Source organism: Pocillopora verrucosa, chromosome 9 (assembly GCF_036669915.1).
Source record: "Pocillopora verrucosa isolate sample1 chromosome 9, ASM3666991v2, whole genome shotgun sequence".
Classification (NCBI taxonomy): domain Eukaryota; kingdom Metazoa; phylum Cnidaria; class Anthozoa; order Scleractinia; family Pocilloporidae; genus Pocillopora; species Pocillopora verrucosa.
This window is the reverse complement of record NC_089320.1, coordinates 4,483,039-4,501,840: the sequence shown is the minus strand read 5'-3', so window position 1 is coordinate 4,501,840 and position 18,802 is coordinate 4,483,039. Positions and strand designations below refer to the sequence as shown.

The 18,802-nt window shown below is 38.4% G+C and overlaps 1 protein-coding gene, 1 long non-coding RNA gene and 1 pseudogene across 2 annotated transcripts; 2 read left to right on the top strand and 1 right to left on the bottom strand.

Annotated features, from left to right (window-relative positions):
- The first annotated feature begins 100 nt into the window (after window positions 1-100).
- LOC131786178 (uncharacterized) lies at window positions 101-1,982 on the top strand. Its single transcript, XM_059103186.2, has one exon. It carries the CDS (start codon window positions 287-289, stop codon window positions 1,850-1,852), a length of 1,566 nt encoding a protein of 521 aa, XP_058959169.2. The 5' UTR covers window positions 101-286; the 3' UTR covers window positions 1,853-1,982.
- A 2,053-nt stretch (window positions 1,983-4,035) lies between these two features.
- LOC131786179 (uncharacterized) lies at window positions 4,036-9,673 on the bottom strand. Its single transcript, XR_009340347.2, has 2 exons — window positions 9,414-9,673; window positions 4,036-5,619 (listed from the first exon to the last, which is right to left on the bottom strand). It is a non-coding gene; the product is annotated as an uncharacterized lncRNA (long non-coding RNA).
- Window positions 9,674-17,987: 8,314 nt separating this feature from the next.
- The window catches only part of LOC131788336 (uncharacterized), a 1,466-nt pseudogene continuing 651 nt past the window's right edge, over window positions 17,988-18,802 (top strand).

Sequence of the window (18,802 nt, the reverse complement as noted above, 5' to 3'; positions counted from 1 at the left end):
TTCATGTGGAACAGTGCCCTTATATGGGACGATAAAACATGTGCTGCATACAGGTTTGCTAAGTGTCAATCAAATTGAGAATAATTAACGTATGGCACAGTTTCCAACAGCTCTAAAAATACGAGGTACAAAAACCCTCAACTTGTCGTGCAACATTATTTCGTTGCAAGTTTTGGTCGATGTTTCCCGTTTTTCACCGTGCATGATCAACTTCTTGATCAACAATTGTAACAAAATTAATTGTTATCGAATATTTTTTATCCCAAAAAAGTGAGCTTCTTGCGCAATGGAATGGAACCGAAAACATCTATGTCTGCCGTTCCTGATACTGTGTTCGTCTCTTTGTTATTTTTGTTTCGTTGGTTTTAACTTCAACTGGAGAAAAGATATCAAACGCAACGACTCTGAAATGGAAACGAAAATTCTCAGGATTTCGAGCATTTTTTTTGCTAATTACTCAGCAAAGTCTAACGTTTCTAATTCAAGTGCGTTGCTCTCTCGGAGAGATTCAGTGGCTGTCATTCATTCTGATCTGTCTTATTCCAGTGCGGTGAATAACAATACTCTCTACGTGTTGATTTTGCCCTTTTCAACCAAAGAGCTGGAAATTGATCGTGTACTGGAGGACAAAGACAAACATTCCGTGAGGATGTTGAGTGATTTTCTTCGTTCAAGGAAACAATTTCATGGTGCAACTTGTATGCAACAACAGGAAAGCCATGAAATGAAAGCCTCTGGAAATTTCACGTTGGATCAATCTTGGTGTCGTTTTGTGAAAAAAATGTGGAGCGTTCACATTAGGAATACAGGCCCTGTAAAAAACCTCACGCTACAAAAGTCTCTCTGGCTTGACTCCGACAATGAAACTGGGACAACTGACGCGCTTGTACAAACCTGCAATATAGTGCAAGGTCCATTTGTAATAAGGAAGAATGAGTTTCAGAAAATTGGAGGACTAATCGACGGTTTTGGGAAATTATCCTTACTGGAGTTTTTTCTACGATCAAAGGGCGAATTGAAGATTGCAAAGCTTGGTTCTTGCTCGTGGACACCCAAAATTAAGCGTGCGGATCGAGGAAATTTGAAAGGCTCAAAGGAGGTTCCTGAATATGCAAATTTTGCCAATAAACATACAGTTCTTCGGATCGTAACGGAGAATAGAATAGAATGGATGGCTTGTGTCGCAAACTGGAAGATGTGCCCGGAGAAACCCTACGTAGAGCCACGAGGTCTACCCGGCGTAGCTGCACCGATATGTTGCAGCACTGTTTTATGGAAAATGCTGAGCGATTTTGTGAGAGGGCTAAACAAACTGGGGCTAGAATACCGAATTGTTGACGGCACCTTGTTAGGGGCTGTCACGTTCAGAAGTAAAGCGATCATACCATGGACATACGACGTAGATTTTGCATTAGCTGCCTCTGTGTATAAAAATACTTCAACGTATACTGCTCTTGAAAAGGTTCTCGAAAATCAATACTATATAGGTTGGTCTTTCATGAACATGCCCAGGGGGCATATTCTTGTGTCTCCGTTCATCGACGTAAATACAGCCCCTTATTTTGACGGGCCTGAAGACTTAGAAGGCAAAGCATTATTCAGTAGTGAACTGGAAGAAGCAGTGAAGGGAATGTTGCCAGTGTCTCAGCACTGGAGACAACGTGGCTATGTAGATTTTTATGAGGCAGGTCAAGCCCTGATGGAAGGATCGTCCAATGTCACCATCAACAATAAACAATTCGTGACTGTGAAAGATGTGGATAAAATGTTGAGTACAAATTACGGCAAGAACTATCGGCAACCAGCGCTGAAAGGAGAATGGTCAGGTTTGTCAGGTCAAAAGGGTCCCTGAACGAAATAACTTTGATATAGTCTAGATTCTAGGAATAATGCAGCGACGAGTTTGCGTCGGATTAGGGACCTTAAAAGGAGAAGGGACGACAAATCTGAGAAAAAATCGATTAAAAACGAATGTATCACAACAGGGTAGTTGTGTCAGAATCGGTCATTATGGTTCGCGATCTCAGAACACGCAAGTTTGGTGATTTCGGGAGTTGCTTAATGCTGAGGGCGGCTAAAATATGTATATTGTTTGAAAAATCACTTCCTGATCTGCACGGCTCTTTATTTAGCAGACATAACTAATTGATTGATCATCGAACATCTTGATCTCCATTTCTTACCATTGGTAATTATTTCCTTTTAAGTGATGTTCCATGCATTGTTTCAATATACAATAGAGTATACACTTTAGAATATCGTGAGTCACTGATAGGTAGTTTGTTCATGACATCGAATAATAGGCCATACATGTCTCTTCAAAATTCTCTGACCTTATCAAGAAATGGTCTATTGTTCCGGCTCAACTTCTCACATTAAGTCTTAAACAATAACCCTTTTGTTATTTGTATTGCTGAGGGACTAGTCCGTGACTAATCGGAAAAAAATTGTCGGAGTATTTTTATCCTCTCTCTGCGTAATTTTTTTTATCGCACAGTTTGTTAAAATGCTCATGATAAACAAATTGGACTTCAGCTGCGCGGTCGTCCCATTTTGTTATCACCTGTTACGGGAAAATTTACTGATTTTCCCGTGTGTGTTATTCGGAACATATTTATTCGTAAACTTTCACATTTAGCCATTTCAAGTCCTTTCATTTTAATAAATCAAAAAATGCATAAAAGCCACGGTAGCTTTTGAATAGATTTTTGTTGTTACTCGCTTTCATCATATGCACCTGCTTGTCAGCACTTTTGTCATTTATTTTATTTTATAAGTGTTAATGGTCTTTCTGGAAACATTGGTTTTCATGGTAGATAGCAGCTGAGTTTATACTCGTAACTTTAATTTCTTTTCATGCGATGGTTTCCAAACCAGCCTTGCATAGATAAGCAGAAACTTTTAATTGCTTTTCCGTTTTTTATTTCCTGAGCTGCTCGCTCGAAGTAGATCTCCGTGTACCAGGAAATCGTGACGAGTTTCCGTTCTCGCTGCCAAGTCGTCTCTACAGAGTTATTTTCCCCAGTTGTTGTTGTTCCGTCCGCGAAGAGTCAGTTGTCCAGTTTGGGCGCGAAAACCTATCGTCACACACCCCTATGATAACAGATCGAATTGGACTCCACTAAGTCCTATTACCATTACTAATTAATTAATTAATTAATTAATTAAGTCTGACTTGCGTAGCGCGCGCGCGAGATTTGAACTGCTTCTGGCAGAAGTGTTTTCAAATTGTCAACTTAACTACAATTGTTGTTTGTTAACACAATTGGAATTAATACAGTTGCAGTGATTAAGAATTCAGAAGAAAGCTTTAAAATTTTTTATGCTTATTCAGGGATTTGCATGGGATGCCCCACTCATTTGGGAAATGTACCTTGCTTACCATTGAAGGAATTGAAAACCTTGTATCATATTTGCAAATTTCCTGCTTTCAAATCCTTTTGAAATTGAAGTCTTTGTCGGAGATAATGAACTTGATTTGGAGAATCGAGGTTCTTGCAACAAGATTGAATAGAAGAGAATTCTAGTAAGAATGCATTACATTTGAATGTCTTGAGAAGAAATCCAATTTCAGAAACTCTTGCCACAAGTATCTGTGATTCTTTTCTCAAGAACGAGAATTCTCCTTAGTAGGCAATGAAGTAGAGAGTTCTCCTGGAAAGAATGTTTAATTGTAAATCTTATGAATAGAATTGCAATTTCAGAAACTCTTGCTATGAGAATCGGGAATCTTTTTTCTGAAGAATGAGAATTGTTTTTGGCAGGCAATGAAGTAGAAAGTTCTTCTGGAGAGAATTTTTAATTGGAAATCTTATAAACATCATCGCAGTTTCAGAAACTCTTGCCACAAGAATCGGGAATTCTTTTTCTCAAGAACGAGAATTCTTTTTGGCAGGCAATGAAGTACAAGGTTCTTTAGAAATAATGTTTCATTGCAAATCTTATGAAAATAGTCGCAATTATAGAACTCATTAGATAAGAGGCAAAATCTCTTAAAACTAAAATTTTACTAAGTTAACTTTTATAGGTAGTAACTTTGATAATTATAGACCTAATTGTCTGATAAAGTCTGCTTGTGTGTGGTGCAAGTGTCCCAGGGAGCAACGGTGGGACACAAGCAAAACATGGTCAATTAATGACTCCAAATTTGGTGCTAAAACTGTCACCAAAAAATCGAGGTTTTCCACTGGAAAGAAATTAAACTGTAAGGCGCAACCATTATTTGATTTTACATCTATGGACCATGTCATCATAGATACATTACATTTTTTTCTGAGGATTTCAGATGTTTTGATTGACTTGTTCATAAGAGAGCTGAGAAGAAGTGATGCTATTGAGAAAAAAAAACCTCTGATGGATTCCCAAGGGATAAATATATACATGGCATGTTATGAAGAATTTATCAAAAGTATGGGAATCACTTTTAATTTTAGAATCAACAAAGAGAGCAAAAAGCTGGAATATAGAGATCTTACTGAACCAGAAAAGTTGGAACTCTTCCAGAATATAAACATTCCGACCTATGCTTGTCCCTCATTGCAGTCAAAACAAAGACATACAAGTGATCTGGGCTAAATTTATGGACATAATTGGTGATTTGAAGCTAGATTTTACATCTGAAGAGGGTATTCTTGAACTGCAAAGAAATATCAAATCATGGTTTGAGCACTTTCTCAAAGTTTACCAAGCAAAAGATGTCACTCCCTACATGCATGCACTATGTTATCATGTTCCTGAGTTCCTGTAACTTTATCAGAACATAGCATATTACACACAGCAAGGCTTGGAAAAATTCAATAGTAGAGCTTCTAAAGATTTCTTTAGATCCACATATCACAAAGGGGTTGATGCCCTCAAACAACTGTTTCTGAAGAAAAACAGGATTCAGTTCCTGGAGGCAGCAGGTTATGAAAGGGTTAAGAACACCTACAACGATGAACTTGTATTCAATGATTGGACTTCTTTGTCCCAGCCAATACTTAATAGTTCCTGGAATTACATAGGCAAAATCTCCAGCTACATTTAAAATTCTTTCATCCCACTTCAGCCACAGATATGAATCAGGCACCCTATTTGACTCCAACTGGTAAACCATCTTCCCTCATTGAAGAACGCCGGTCAAAACACTCCCAAGACCTTCCATGAAAATATCTTGGTCAACATTAAGGTCTATGTTTATATCAGGGTCCTCTCGCCGTCCAGACCAAAGCTTTTTCTTTATTTCACGAACAAGTTGGTCATGGAACGATTCTTTTCTATCCTCCAGAGAGTTTTCCGAGGGAATGAACAGCTTTTCGCTGCGAACAAACGGAAAATATCCAGATCCTCTATCGGCCCTGAAGGGTGTCCATTCATCGAAGCATGTGCTATAGCCAACGTAATGAATTTTCAACCTCTCTTGTTGATTTTGTCAACCTCCCTCAGTTTTGTATCTTTCTATCGTGGATTCGCCTTTCTAACGGGGGTGTGTGTTAAGTATTTATTGTAAAATCGCTTTGCTTCTTTATTTCCCTCTTTGACCTGTCCGCCATTTTGAAAATTCGCAACGGAGAGCATGCGCATTACTTAGGGTGAGTGGTCGCGTACACCTGGAACCGAGAAAAACAAATGTTCGTCGCGCTGGGGAAAGAGTTGGATATGATAAGTTAATTATATTTTAAGTGAATTGTATGTTGAAAAAATAGATTTAAGGAAATGGGGTATGATTTGAAAGTGATATGACAGTGAACTTTTTTGATATAGCAAATGCTGGTATAGTTGATGCATACATTATAAATACGTGAGTTAATTTTATGTTATGTTGATTGTATGCTAAAAAATAAACCAAATAAATTGAGATTCTTTTCAGAGTAATTTACTGTGTTAGAGGAAAGTCAATCATTTCAATAACTCAACAAAACCCAGTAAAGGCATAAGATTCTTCTCAATAGAATATTCAGACCTCAGAAGAGCACAAAGACTTAATCAGCAAGAATGATTCTTCACACAAGAAGAATCTGAAATGATAAATTCTTTTCTGAAAAGACATGAACCTTTCAGAAAGAATTTAATTTCTGTTCAAAAGAATTGAACTTAAGAGTAATTTGGAGTAAATTATCGCGGCTACGATTATTTTTCGTTTTCCCAGGGAATCGTTCATGCACCTACCGCACGGTTGTAATGTAGCAAAGCTTAACAGACTTTATCAGACAATTAGGTCTATAATTATCAAAGTTACTACCTATAAAAGTTAACTTAGTAAAATTTTAGTTTTAAGAGATTTTGCCTCTTATCTACTGAGTTCTATAATTGCGACTATTTTCATAAGATTTGCAATGAAACATTATTTCCAAAGAACCTTGTACTTCATTACCTGCCAAAAATAATTCTCGTTCTTGAGAAAAAGAATTCCCGATTCTTGTGGCAAGAGTTTCTGAAACTGCGATGATGTTTATAAGATTTCCAATTAAAGATTCTCTCCAGAAGAACTTTCTACTTCATTGCCTGCCAAAAAATTTCAAATCTCCATCTAAAAAGTATTCAATTTTATAGGTGCAATTATTTGCACTTATCTCCTTTAAGTTTGACATTTCCATTTGAAGGTCTGCTAGGCTGTCTCTCAGATTATCATATGTCTCTGTAGTTTTTATAACAGCAAGTATATAATTTCCCTTCACACCCATTGCCACATCCTTTTCATGGAGAATAGTAAAAGTGAAGTTGACAACTGTAAGCCCCTTTCAAATATTTGTAGCATCACCACTAAGCTTGATCTTAATAGTTTCTCCATCATTGATTTCTCCATTCTTCTGAAGCCTAACAATGTGCTCTTGCAAGCTTTCTGCAAATCCTAACCGAACACCTTCAGCATCTCCTGGTGTTGGTTTCAAGTTCCATTTACTGTTTAGCTCATTAATTTGCTTCTTGATGGAATATATATTGGGGAGATCATTAGCCTTAATGGCAATTTCATGCCAGGCCTCATTTGAAATAATGAATTTATCTTTGAGGTAGAGCCACATATTTATGTTATCAATGTCATCATTATTAAGGGCCTTTGGGTCAGACTCTGTAAATGGCAGCTCTCCCTCTCCAACAAGATTGAAAGTTTAATATTGATTAGTCTCAGTGTTGAGGACTTCAATTTTGGTTGCAACAAAATTGTACAGCCCAAGAAAGGAGAGTGTAGTTTGGCAACTACTACTCTTTTGATGGTGCTTGGAATAGTCATTAAACTTCTTCTTAGCTGGGCCTCTACCTTTTTTCCCATTTGTAATCACTTTTTGGCCAACTGAATAAATTTGTTAGTGTAGAAACGCCATTTGACGAGGGTAAATCTGCTTTTTGTTCGACACTTTACATATCAAAACAAAGGAAATTTGTTCCTCTTTTCGATTCTGGCGGTACATTTTTAAATTGCGCTTGCGTAAAAGGGATATAACCCGAGACGCTTCGCTCGGTTGTGTTTTGAACAAAAACGCCTTGTTAATTTCACGCAACCGCTCGGAGAAAAGGTTAAAATGACGAGGGAAAAGCTTTACCTTCAAGTTAGAAAATTAGCGAAATAGAAAGCCACAATATTGTAGTTTAATATTTCAGAGGTACATTGAGTGCTTTTTCCGTAGAGAATCCGCACGATGGTAAAATGTTCGAAAATTACACTCGATTTGAGTGGGGCGTTGAAGTGGGCGTGGTCACTATATTCATGTTAAAGCTATTTGTACCCCATGAGTTTGATATGATTCACAACAACATGAGGAACACCATTCTAAATTCCCTAAATAGCTTATTCTCCTCCTAAGAACCAAAATTCTTATCAAAATAATCATTTCATTGCGATTCTTTCAAGGAGAATCGAGGTTCTTGAAACAAGAATGAATAGAAGAGAATTCTTCTGGTAAGAATGCATTACGTCTGAATATCTTGAGAAGAATCTTTCTATTTCAGAAACTCTTGTCTCAAGAACGAGAATTCTTTTCAGCAGGCAATGAAGTAGAGAGTTCTTCTGGAAAGAATGTTTAATTGCAAACCTCATGGATAGAATTGCAATTTCAGAAACTCTTGCTACAAGAATCGGGAATTCTTTCCCGCAGGCAATGAAGCAGAGAGTTCTTTTGGAAAGAATATCTAATCGCAAATCTTACGAACAAAATCGCAATTTCCGAAACTCTTGTCACAAGAATCCGGAATTCTTTTCCTCAAAAACAAGGACTCTTTCTGGCAAGCAAAGAAGTAGAAGTTTCTTCTGAAAAGAATATTTAATTGCAGATCTTATGAAAAGAGTCGCAATTTCAGAATTCATTAGAAAAGAGGCAGAACCTCTTATGACCAAAATTTTATTAAGTCAACTTCTACTGCTGGTAACTTTGAAAATTATGGACCAAATTATCAGATGAAGTCTGATAAAACTTTGCTACAATACAGCGGTGGAGTAGTTACGTAAACGATTCGCTGGGAAAACAAAATATGATGTCGTAGCCGCGATAATTTACATTAAATTTTCATGTGAACATTCACAACACCAAAATTAATAACTTTGGAAGCGATAGACTTATCTGGAGGCTTGAGCAGTTCCAAAATAGTCCTTAAATTTCTGTCATTGGAATGTGTCGTGCTAGCCAGCAAGGGAAACGATGTTATGTCCTTGGTAACCGCCCTATATCCCGAAAATATTCGGTCGCGCGGGCTAAATAAACGTCTTCATCGCATAAACTGCGGTGTTAGACAGATATCTGGCCCTGAGAAAAGCCGTTCAACACATGTGAAAAAATGTCGTATTTTTTGCACGTGTGCAAAGCCTTTACGATTCTCAATACAAATTGTTTGTCGGAGCATCTTCGAATTATGGCGGTTAAAATAGTAAAAAGTACATATTGCTGACAGAAAGTGAAGAAAACCAATATACTAAACGAAAAACCGAAAATTACGTATTTAGTGGCTTTGGTGTTGGCATTTCTGCCAGCTGAGAATGAAAATCGATAACTGGAAGATTTGTCACTAGCCTATTTTGGCCGTTTACCTAAAATACTTCTTCTGTCGGTATGGACAAAGTCAATAAATGAGAGTTTTGTAAATTGAGAATTACGACCATTATTGTTTTTAATCATGATTCAACGCATTTTTCCATCTTAAGAGTTCGCGCCAACGTACTCTACGATTTTTATTCGGGGATTGTCGATTTATTTATTTTCATTCATTAATGAAGTCGGCTTTTCTCCTCAGTAGAGAGCTATTGTGTTTATATATGATAAACAAAATAATACATGGTTGCCTGTAGATATGAAATTTCTCTTCTTGTGTTACACTCGAAGAGAAATTCCAATTATAACATAGCGCGCGTGCTTGCCCTGCATAAGTCCTATTGAGCCGCTATGAACAAAATTTTTATTTACGCACGCCCGTGCGTAAATAAGAGACGTGAGCATTATTTTTACCTGGATTCAGAGTTTCCGTCCTGTTAAGCTGCAGTGCAGTTTTCCTTCTCTTTGAAATATGGAAGAAACCAGCGAAGGGCTGCCCTATTCTTCTATCGGCATTGACCTTTCAGGTCCTCATCCAAAAAGCAACAAAAATATAAAGCCGAAAAAAACTCGCGAGTAGTTTCGGTCTTTGAAATCATATTTAAGTGACGCTTGAGTTCATTTGGCTTTGATTTTCTCCATTTTTCGAGCATATTTGAACTTTTCATTCACAGTTATCGGTTAACTGGCTCAAATGTTCTCGCTCAAACCAAAGCATAAAATGTGGCGTGTTTTTTACCAGCCGATAGGGACGTTTGTTTACTTTTTTTGCGCGTTGTGAGAATTTTGCACTTTATCACAATAAAAGGCTTCTTCGCGCAGATCCTTGTTGTCGCTCTGTTATAAAAGAATTTGCCCATGCTTTTTAACTGTGTGTATAGAGCACTCAAAAAGCAAGGGTTGCTCTCGGCTGCGCCTCGAGCTACTCTTACGCATTTTTCGTGCTCTCCAAACTTTCCGCGTGCATCCATCACTCGATATACGCACGCTAAGCATGGAAAAAATTCTTAAATCCACGCGCGCCCATGTATTGTTCTCGATTTAAAGGCTTTCGGAAAAGGGCGCCGAATAGCATGTTGTCGTTGCCTGGTTTCGATCTCATATGAGGAAGGAGATTTCAGCGGCCAATACTGCTTTACGCTCTAAGGCTAACTTGTACGTTTGGAGGGCATTCAAATCTGGGCTCATACAGAGTGATTCAATAGGAATATTCGGAGTGTCAGGTGGGTTCTCGTTACAATAATTCAGTGTCGACCGATCGACGGAATCTCGCATCAATAAGATGAGGTCCAAGAAACTGAATCCTGCTTGGTTGGACTTACCCTTCATTGGGAACATGCTGTTGACAAAGCTTTTAGAAGGAAGTGCTCTTCAGGAACTGATTGAACCTTGTTCATATATAATCTAATGATTGCAGAATATACATCAAATTATCAATAAACAACGATATCAACATTTACTGTATTGACAACTTTCAATTTTTACCTAAATATCTCTTTCTTTGCATATTATTTACATATATCATTCCCTGATCATACCCCATAACATTCATTGACTTTAACAATCTACAACAAAGCAGTTGTTGTACATCAATGAATTAATTGCATGCCAATTGCAACCCCTAGTTCTTTCCAATATTATGATCTCTTCTCTGGCTGAGCAATCCAGTACTTCTCTGTTCACAAACATGATTGAAAGGTGAGGGGGAATGCGCAATGTTGAATCATGCAAAAATAGCTTAATTTTGTTGCAAATTGAAGCCTTCAAGTACATAATTCGGTTCCAATCACTTAAAATTTATCCTAACCTAGAGCTCTGCAACTGAAATTAAATTTGTAAGTCCTGCAATTAGTAGAGTATGAACAGGGTTCAATCAGTTCCTGAAGAGCACTTCTTTCTAACATCTTTGTTATCAGCATGTTTCCAATGAGGGTTAAGTTCGATCAAGCAGGATTCAGTTTCTTGGACCTCATCTTATTGATACAAGCTTCCTTCGATCGGTCGATACTGAATTATTGTGACAAGAACCTACCTGAAACTCAGAATACTCCTATTAAATCACTCTGTATGAACCCAGATTTGAATGCCCTCCTAACGTACAAGTTAACCTTGGAGCGGTGGGTAGTATTGGCCGCTGAAATCTCTTGAGAGCGAAACAAGACAACAATAACCTATTACTTGGCGCGCTTTTTCAGAAGCCGTTAAGAACGTTGATTGAGCCCGCGCAACAGAAATCGGATATAGGGCGGTTACCAAGGGAATAGCATCAACCGCGTTTCTCCTGCGAGCTAATACAACAGATTCTAATGACAATAATTTAAGAACCATTATGAAACTGCTCAAACCTCCAGATAAGTCTTTCGCTTCCGAAGTTATTAATTTTGGTGTTGTGAATATTCACGCGAAAATTTGATATAAACTAGACCCTGTGAGCAGGGTAACTGGGATACCTGGATGGTACAGGATCCTTGAGATCAAGTGTAGTGAAATAGTGAGCTCAAGTCTGGCCAAGGGCATACACCTATTTCAAAAGAGGTTGTCACCAGGTGATAGGTCATTCCAAGACGGTAAGGAATCATGAGTATACAACTCAGTAAATAGTTCTTGCTGAGTGTTGTACATTTGTTTTTTTAACTGGATAAAAGTTTTTCTGTATTGTATTCTGTTACAAACAGAGCAAATATAACATGAACCTTCCCTAATCTTACTTTGAAAAGCTGTGATTCTATGATCTAAATCATGTTAACCTGAGTTTCTATGGCCTTCCTTATTAGATTGGACTTGTGATATAATCTTATCTTTGTCTGCAGGATCCAGTATTTTATATCAGGATTCAATGACTTATACCATCCTGCTTTTTTTTTCGTTTTTGTGCAGAATTGAGCAAGTTAAACCATACAGCTCTATTTTGTTTTTGTGCAGTATCCAGTGATTTATACCAACTTGCTCTGCTAGACTAAAGATATTGTTTTTCTGCAGAACCAAGGGATTTATACCAATCTGCTGATTTGGACAAAAGCTTTTCTTTTCCTTTAGGATCCAGTGACTTGTACCATATTGTTTTATCAGACAAAAGTTTTTTCTCATGGCAGGTTCCATTTGTGTATAGCTTTCTTTTTTCCTGTTTGCATGTAGTTCTTTCTGACTATAAGGCTGTTTTGCCATTGCCTTTTGTCTTCCAGCATTTGACAAATTAGTTGAACAACATATAAATTTAATACAATATTCTACATCTTTACTCTGGAAATGTTTTTTCACAATATCCACTTATGACTGAATAAGAAAACTCTATGTCATTCATTTTTTCAAATATATCAAGTGTGCCATTAGGACTGAATCTTTTAATCTGGGACTGAATCTTGTAATATAGTACTCAACAATTTTGGTTTTATTTTCATATTATTATGCTGAAAAGAACAGCTGAAGCAATAATTTAAATTCACATTAAAAACCCAGTATTATCTATAGTATTATCTGTGATTAACTTATGAAGCAATAATTTGCTACCAAGAGATGTACAGCATAGTATTCCTTGTTTCTCTAAATTAAAGGTAATATTAATATCTGCATCATACATTTGAATTGTCCTTGGGAAATTGTTGATATTCAGTGGATGGTTATCGCCACTGAGTTTTTATTTGTAAAGTTTGTATGCATGGTCAGTGTTCCATCTAGAGTCTTTGCAATGGCAATACCCACAATATTTGATAATGGAAAAACAAATGTCATAAAAAGATGTGGTACAACAGCATAACAAGGGAATATGAATGGTTGTAATTTCAGCATGTGCATGATTTGCTTTGAGGGGGACAGCTGACAACTGTTGATCAGAAATATCTGTCATGTGACATTATTTTTCATTGATATGTACATCTTTGAGTTCAAATAAAACATTTGGATTTTGATAAAGACCTTGAAAATAGTTTATCAGCTCATTTAAGGTGTTAACTTCTAACAGTACACAAGTTCCTTGAGGATGGGGCAAACCATATGAATCTCTACCATAAGAATCAATTATCTTAAACTTACCATCACCATTACAGTAAAAACCTACTGTAGTACCAAGGATTGTTAAAAAAAGGAATTATAATTTTGTCCTAGCAAAGCCTGCATAGCATTAGCAAATGACATACAATAATTGAAATCTTGTACTTCACAAGTACCATGTATAGTACCAGTATAGCTTGGACTATATTAAAGCTGATAATTAATATTAAACACTCTCATCATTTTAGGTACTTCTGTTAACAGTAACTAGGATTGCCTGGATAGACTAGATAGACCAAAATACAATTCATTACTAATGTTCATGATATTTACTTTCCATTGAGGATACAATACCATTCCCCCCTATACACTGTGTACCAGCATTTGACCCAAACATTGCCACATTGTCCTGACTGAAAGGAGCTTGAATTGTTTTAGAAGAATTAATAACAGGACCAGGGTTTGTTTCTATATCCCCAGACAGATTGGACTTAAAGTGATTTACCCTGTGATTCAGATATTTATAAACATTTAGTACTGAATTAGACCTCTATGCATTCGACTGCTTTAGCTTTGGACTTTTTATTAGATGTGGATATTGGTTCTGCATTTTCAGTATCCTGTACTTGTTAGACTTTCGATATTATCTCCTGACTGCAGAAGAGGGATATTTCGTTCTTCCTTTATTCTCGCATCTGATTCCATATGCATATATTTTTCACGAGCTTTACTTGTAAAAAGATGCATTCGGGAAGACTTCAGTATGCTTTTTCTGATGTAGGTTCGAAGTAAACGTCTCACCTTCCTGGATTTCTCCAATTTCTCTCCAAAATACGTGAAATTCTTTTCTTTGGTATTCTGCTGGGCTCACGATCACAAACATGAATACCATGTGTACGAGGGCGATTAAAATAAACAAATTTGTCGTATCGAGATCTACAGTTACAGACTGTATTTGTTGAAAATGCTTCATTATTTCTATCATTAAGCTTATTATCATATACAAGAACGGATAACTGAGCAGCTTTCTCAAAGACGTTATATTCATCGAAGCTATTCACGGCAGCTTTTGATGAAGACATCAACTTTACGTAGAAATTAGCCCACGAGACAATTGCGGAAACAATGGATAACGTGATAACATCATAAACAAAAAACAAAGGATTTTGGATCATGTATTTATTAAAAAAGAATATTCGTACAACTTCAATGAAAACAAACGTAAGATTCGCCTTTCTGATCGTGAAATTAATACCATTCGTACTGTTATCGTAGTTACGTTCCTTGGTAGCTTTCAGGAATTTCGCACGTTTCCTCAAGTCGCGGTCTTCGAGACGATGTGGCTCTAGCTCAGGTAAAATGTTAGCATTCAGAAACAGTAAGGAGTTAGGTGTTAGTGTAGGGAATTGCGGGTCATCCTCCACGTAACTAAGAGGTCGATGGTTAAGCGACACTTCGATGTCAAGGACTACCTCGCAGAGGTCGTCCCAGCTTAGTAGACCTGACCCATAGACGTTTAGAATGAAGACTTGAATAAGCCAATAAGTCTTTCGAAGTGTCCTCCCCACGATGGCGCTCTACGCACATTAAAGCGAGAAGTAAAGGATTGATCACTCGAGAATGAGTGGAACTTCTCATCCTCCTTGACTTTCGTCAGCCACTTTGCCGTAGAGATGTTGGATTGGGCGTTCCATGAATCCTCTGCCTGCTCTTAATTTCGCTGCCCTAACAACACCATCTCGTCCAGTGAATAATTCTTCTATTACCCACATGGGCCACTGATTTCGGTCTCACTCATCCGACTTAATGATAACAACATCTCCTACGGACAAGCTGTTAAGTTTGGTGTTATGTTTAAGTTGATGTCTCTCTCTCAAAGCTCTAAGGTATTCCGTGGTCTAACGACGCCACATTGTATCTTTGGTAGCTTTCAAGAATTTCAATCTCAAGTCTCGTTCTTCGAGACGATGTGGCTCGAGCTCAGGTAAAATGTTAGCATTTAGAAACAGTAAGGAGCTGCGTGTTAGTGTAGGGAATTGCGGGTCATCCTCCACGTGACTAAGAGGTCGATGGTTCAGCGACACTTCGATGTCAAGGACTACCTCGCAGAGCTCGTCCCAGCTTAGTGGACCCTTACCCTCAGACTTGTAGAATGAAGACTTAAATAAGCCAATGAGTCTTTTGAAGTGTCCTCCTCACCATGGTGCTTGCATAACCTCAGCATGCACAGCAGCACACACACCGTGAATACTTGCATCACCAAATGTATGAAGTTTAATGTTGTCGATCGGTTCCTGGTACTGAACAAGACTGCAAGGAAAGTACACATCATCCGGTGCATTTCCTCTTCCATTTTAGCCACCATTTCGCAATCCCCTCGGGAAGTGGGGTATCTCAGCTCAACTTCATCTCATTGGCTTCTCGATAGATTTTTTTCCCCTCCAACATTACAGGCGACACAAGTCCTAAGGAGTCATAAATCTTCGCTAAGTTGGCGAAGATGCCCCGTTTGGTCAATTTAGCAGGCTGAGATGGGAGTGAAACATGTAAAGTGTCATCCACTTTGTCCCATTTGAGTCCCAGTAGTTTGCTCTCTCCACGAACTGATGATGCACCAAGCTGCTGTTTAGCAAATGAAGGTTCGTCATCGGTACAGTCGCCTTCTGGTTCTGACATGTTTGAGTGCCATTTGTGCAAAGTGAACTTTGCACGATTAAAGATCCTTACCGCATGATGTTTGAGCTGTTGCGCACCTTCCAGAGTAGTATCTCCTGTAATCAAATGATCTACATACAAACTGTTCTTGATTTCTTGTAAAGTCCTTGGGTACTCGGACAGCACACTTTCCAGGTGTTGTTGTATCACGGCATTGAGTAGGAAAGGAGAAGGAGCAAGAGCAATCACCACTCTCGCAAACCTTAGCACTTCCAGTTCTTCAGTCGATTTGTCTTTAATCCAGTGGAATCTCAGTGCGTCACGTTCAGCTTCCTTGACACGTGTCTCAGTGTAGGAAGGCCTTGTGCATATCTCCGGCTACTGCAATAGGATGGAATCTGTTGCGGACAATAACATTGCAAAGTTCATTCTGTAGTGGGGGACCAGTGTGTAAACACTCATTCAAAGATGGCACACCGTCATACGCACGGGCCGAGGCGTCATATACCACTCGTAGCTTGGTTGATTCTGCATTCTCGCGTATTACCGCTCGGTGGGCATGTAGAATTCTTTACTTGTTACCTTCGCTGGTGCCTTCTCAACCTCGGAAGACCGTCGATGAGATTTCGCACCTTCAAATTCACTAATTCTTCCAAATAGGAGAACTTTGTGACTTCAGGGGCACTAGATTCATCAATTTCACTTTCGAACTTTCCCCAAAGACGAAGCCAATCTTGCAGTGTTCTGTCAAATTTTGTGATCACGAGCTTGAGCATTCTCACCACGTTGCTAGCCATTTGCACGTGCACATTTTCCAGCGGTTCCGTTTAAGCTTGTTTTAGCTCCAACTTCCTCTTCTCAAATTCCAATTCCTCCGCGTGTGCTTGATTAATAGCTACTTGTTGCTGCAACAATTTATCTTTCTCTAGTTTGACTTCTCCTTTGTGCTCGTAGAGCACGGTTGCATGTTTTAGATTACGGTCGAATTGTTCAATTCGTTCTGCCAATTCGCGTATATAGGCATCTCCTTCGTTAACAACCCTCTCGATTTCGTCGGCCCATTCTTGTACTGCCTCATCGTCCTCGCCGTTGGTGAACTTCTGTTCCTCAATGGATTCCTTTTACTTGACTACTGTAGTCACCAGGGGGGGGAAATTTCCGCACAACGCCATACTGTTGTTAAACAAATCTGTTTTCTTAATGGCAACGTATTGTTTTTGTTATTGTTTTCCCTATTCAAGAACTGAATGCGTAATGTAGTATGGGGCTGTGCCGAAATTGTGCCTCACTAGGGCCTCAACGGAAACTTTGTGTCTCTCAAAAGCCGCTCGATCATCTTTCTTTAAGACATCTCCTGTCTTCTTCAAACGCAAATTCAACGTCTTCACTTTGCCCCCAAGTTCGGCAATTCGTTTGTCCATGATTTCCAACGCTGTCCTGTCAGGGTCGCCACTGTGTCGAAGCTGCACTACGCTTCCTTATAAACTCACGATTTATTCGCTTGATTCAACAATTTTGCTACTTCGCTTCGGTTGACTCCCACTCACAACTCTCGGCTTATTAGAAGGAAACACACTCAACGTTCCGTTGTATTCACGTGGAACAATGGCATGTCTGGGACGATAAAATACGGCTGCATACAGGTTTGCTTAGTTATGTATAAATAAACGAAATCCCTAAGAAGTGTCAATCAAATTGAGAATAATTTACGTACCGTACAGTTTCCAACAGCTCTAAAGACGGCGAAATACGAGATATAAAAACCCTCAACTTGTTGCGCAACATTATTTCGTTGCAAGTTTTGGTCGATGTTTCCCGTTTTTCACCGTACATGATCAACTGATGATCAAGAAATTTGTTGCGAAAAGTAGAGCGCGGGTCTACTTTGAGCAACAAATTTTGGCTTTGTGGCTCGTTTTTCATTAAACTCAGAACTTGTCACGCAGCAAATTTGGTCATGTTGCGCGACAAGTTGAGGGTTTTTGTATCTCGTATTTCGCCGCCTTAAATTGTTGAAAGCTGGGAGATTGCACCAATAGTACCAAATTGTGACTGTTACGAACAGTCAACTTTATTGTTAATCAATTTCTTGATGTAAACTTTGGTCACGCGTTTGCGGTTTCGTTTGTACAGGACACACCTTGATTTTGTGGCTTGATTTTGATTTATCTGTTTTATATCAAATTACTTGTATATGGATTCTGACGCTTCAAGACTACCACATATATATAATAAACATGGTTCAATCGAGGATACAATTTTTTTATTTCTTTACGACTTTATAACAGTGACAAAAATAATTGTCATCGAATATTTTTGATCCCAAATAAGTGAGCTTCTTGCACAATGGGATGGAAGCGAAAATATTTATGTTTGCCGTTTCTGATTCTGTGTTCGTATCTTTGTTATTTCTGTTTTGTTGGTTTGAACTTGAACGGGAGAGAAAATGTCAAACGCAGCGACTCTGAAATGGAAACGCAAATACTCAGGATTTCGAACTCAGTAAAGTTTAACGTTTCTAATTCAAATGCGTTGCTCTCTCGGAGAGATTCAATGGCTGTCATTCATTCGGATCTGTCTTATTCCAGTGTGGTAAATAACAATACTCTCTACCTGTTGATTTTGCCCTTTTCAGGATGTTGAGTGATTTTCTTCGTTCAAGGAAACAATTTCATGGTGCAACTTGTATGCAACAACAGGAAGGCCATGAAATGAAAGCCTCTGGAAATTTCATGTGGATCAATCTTGGTGTCGTTTTGTGAAAAAAATGTGGAGCGTTCACATTAGGAATACAGGCCCTGTAAAAAACCTCACGCTACAAAAGTCTCTCAGGCTTGACTCCGACAGTGAAACTGGGACAACTGACGTGCTTGTGCAAACCTGCAGTATGGTGCAAGGTCCATTTGTAATAAGGGAGGATGTCTTTCATAAAATTGGAGGATTAATCGACGGTTTTGGGAAATTATCCTTATTGGAGTTTTTTCTACGATCAAAGGGCGAATTGAAGATTGCAAAGCTTGGTTCTTGCGCGTGGACACCCAAAATCAAGCGTACGGATCGAGGAAATTTGAAAAGCTCAAAGGAGGTCCCTGAATATGCAAATTTTGCCAATAAACATACGGTACTTCGGATCGTAACGGAGAATAGAATAGAATGGACGG

Excerpts from the sequence above, each read along its gene's own strand:
- LOC131786178 (XM_059103186.2), top strand. The coding sequence starts at position 287 with ATGGAATGGAACCGAAAACATCTATGTCTGCCGTTCCTGATACTGTGT.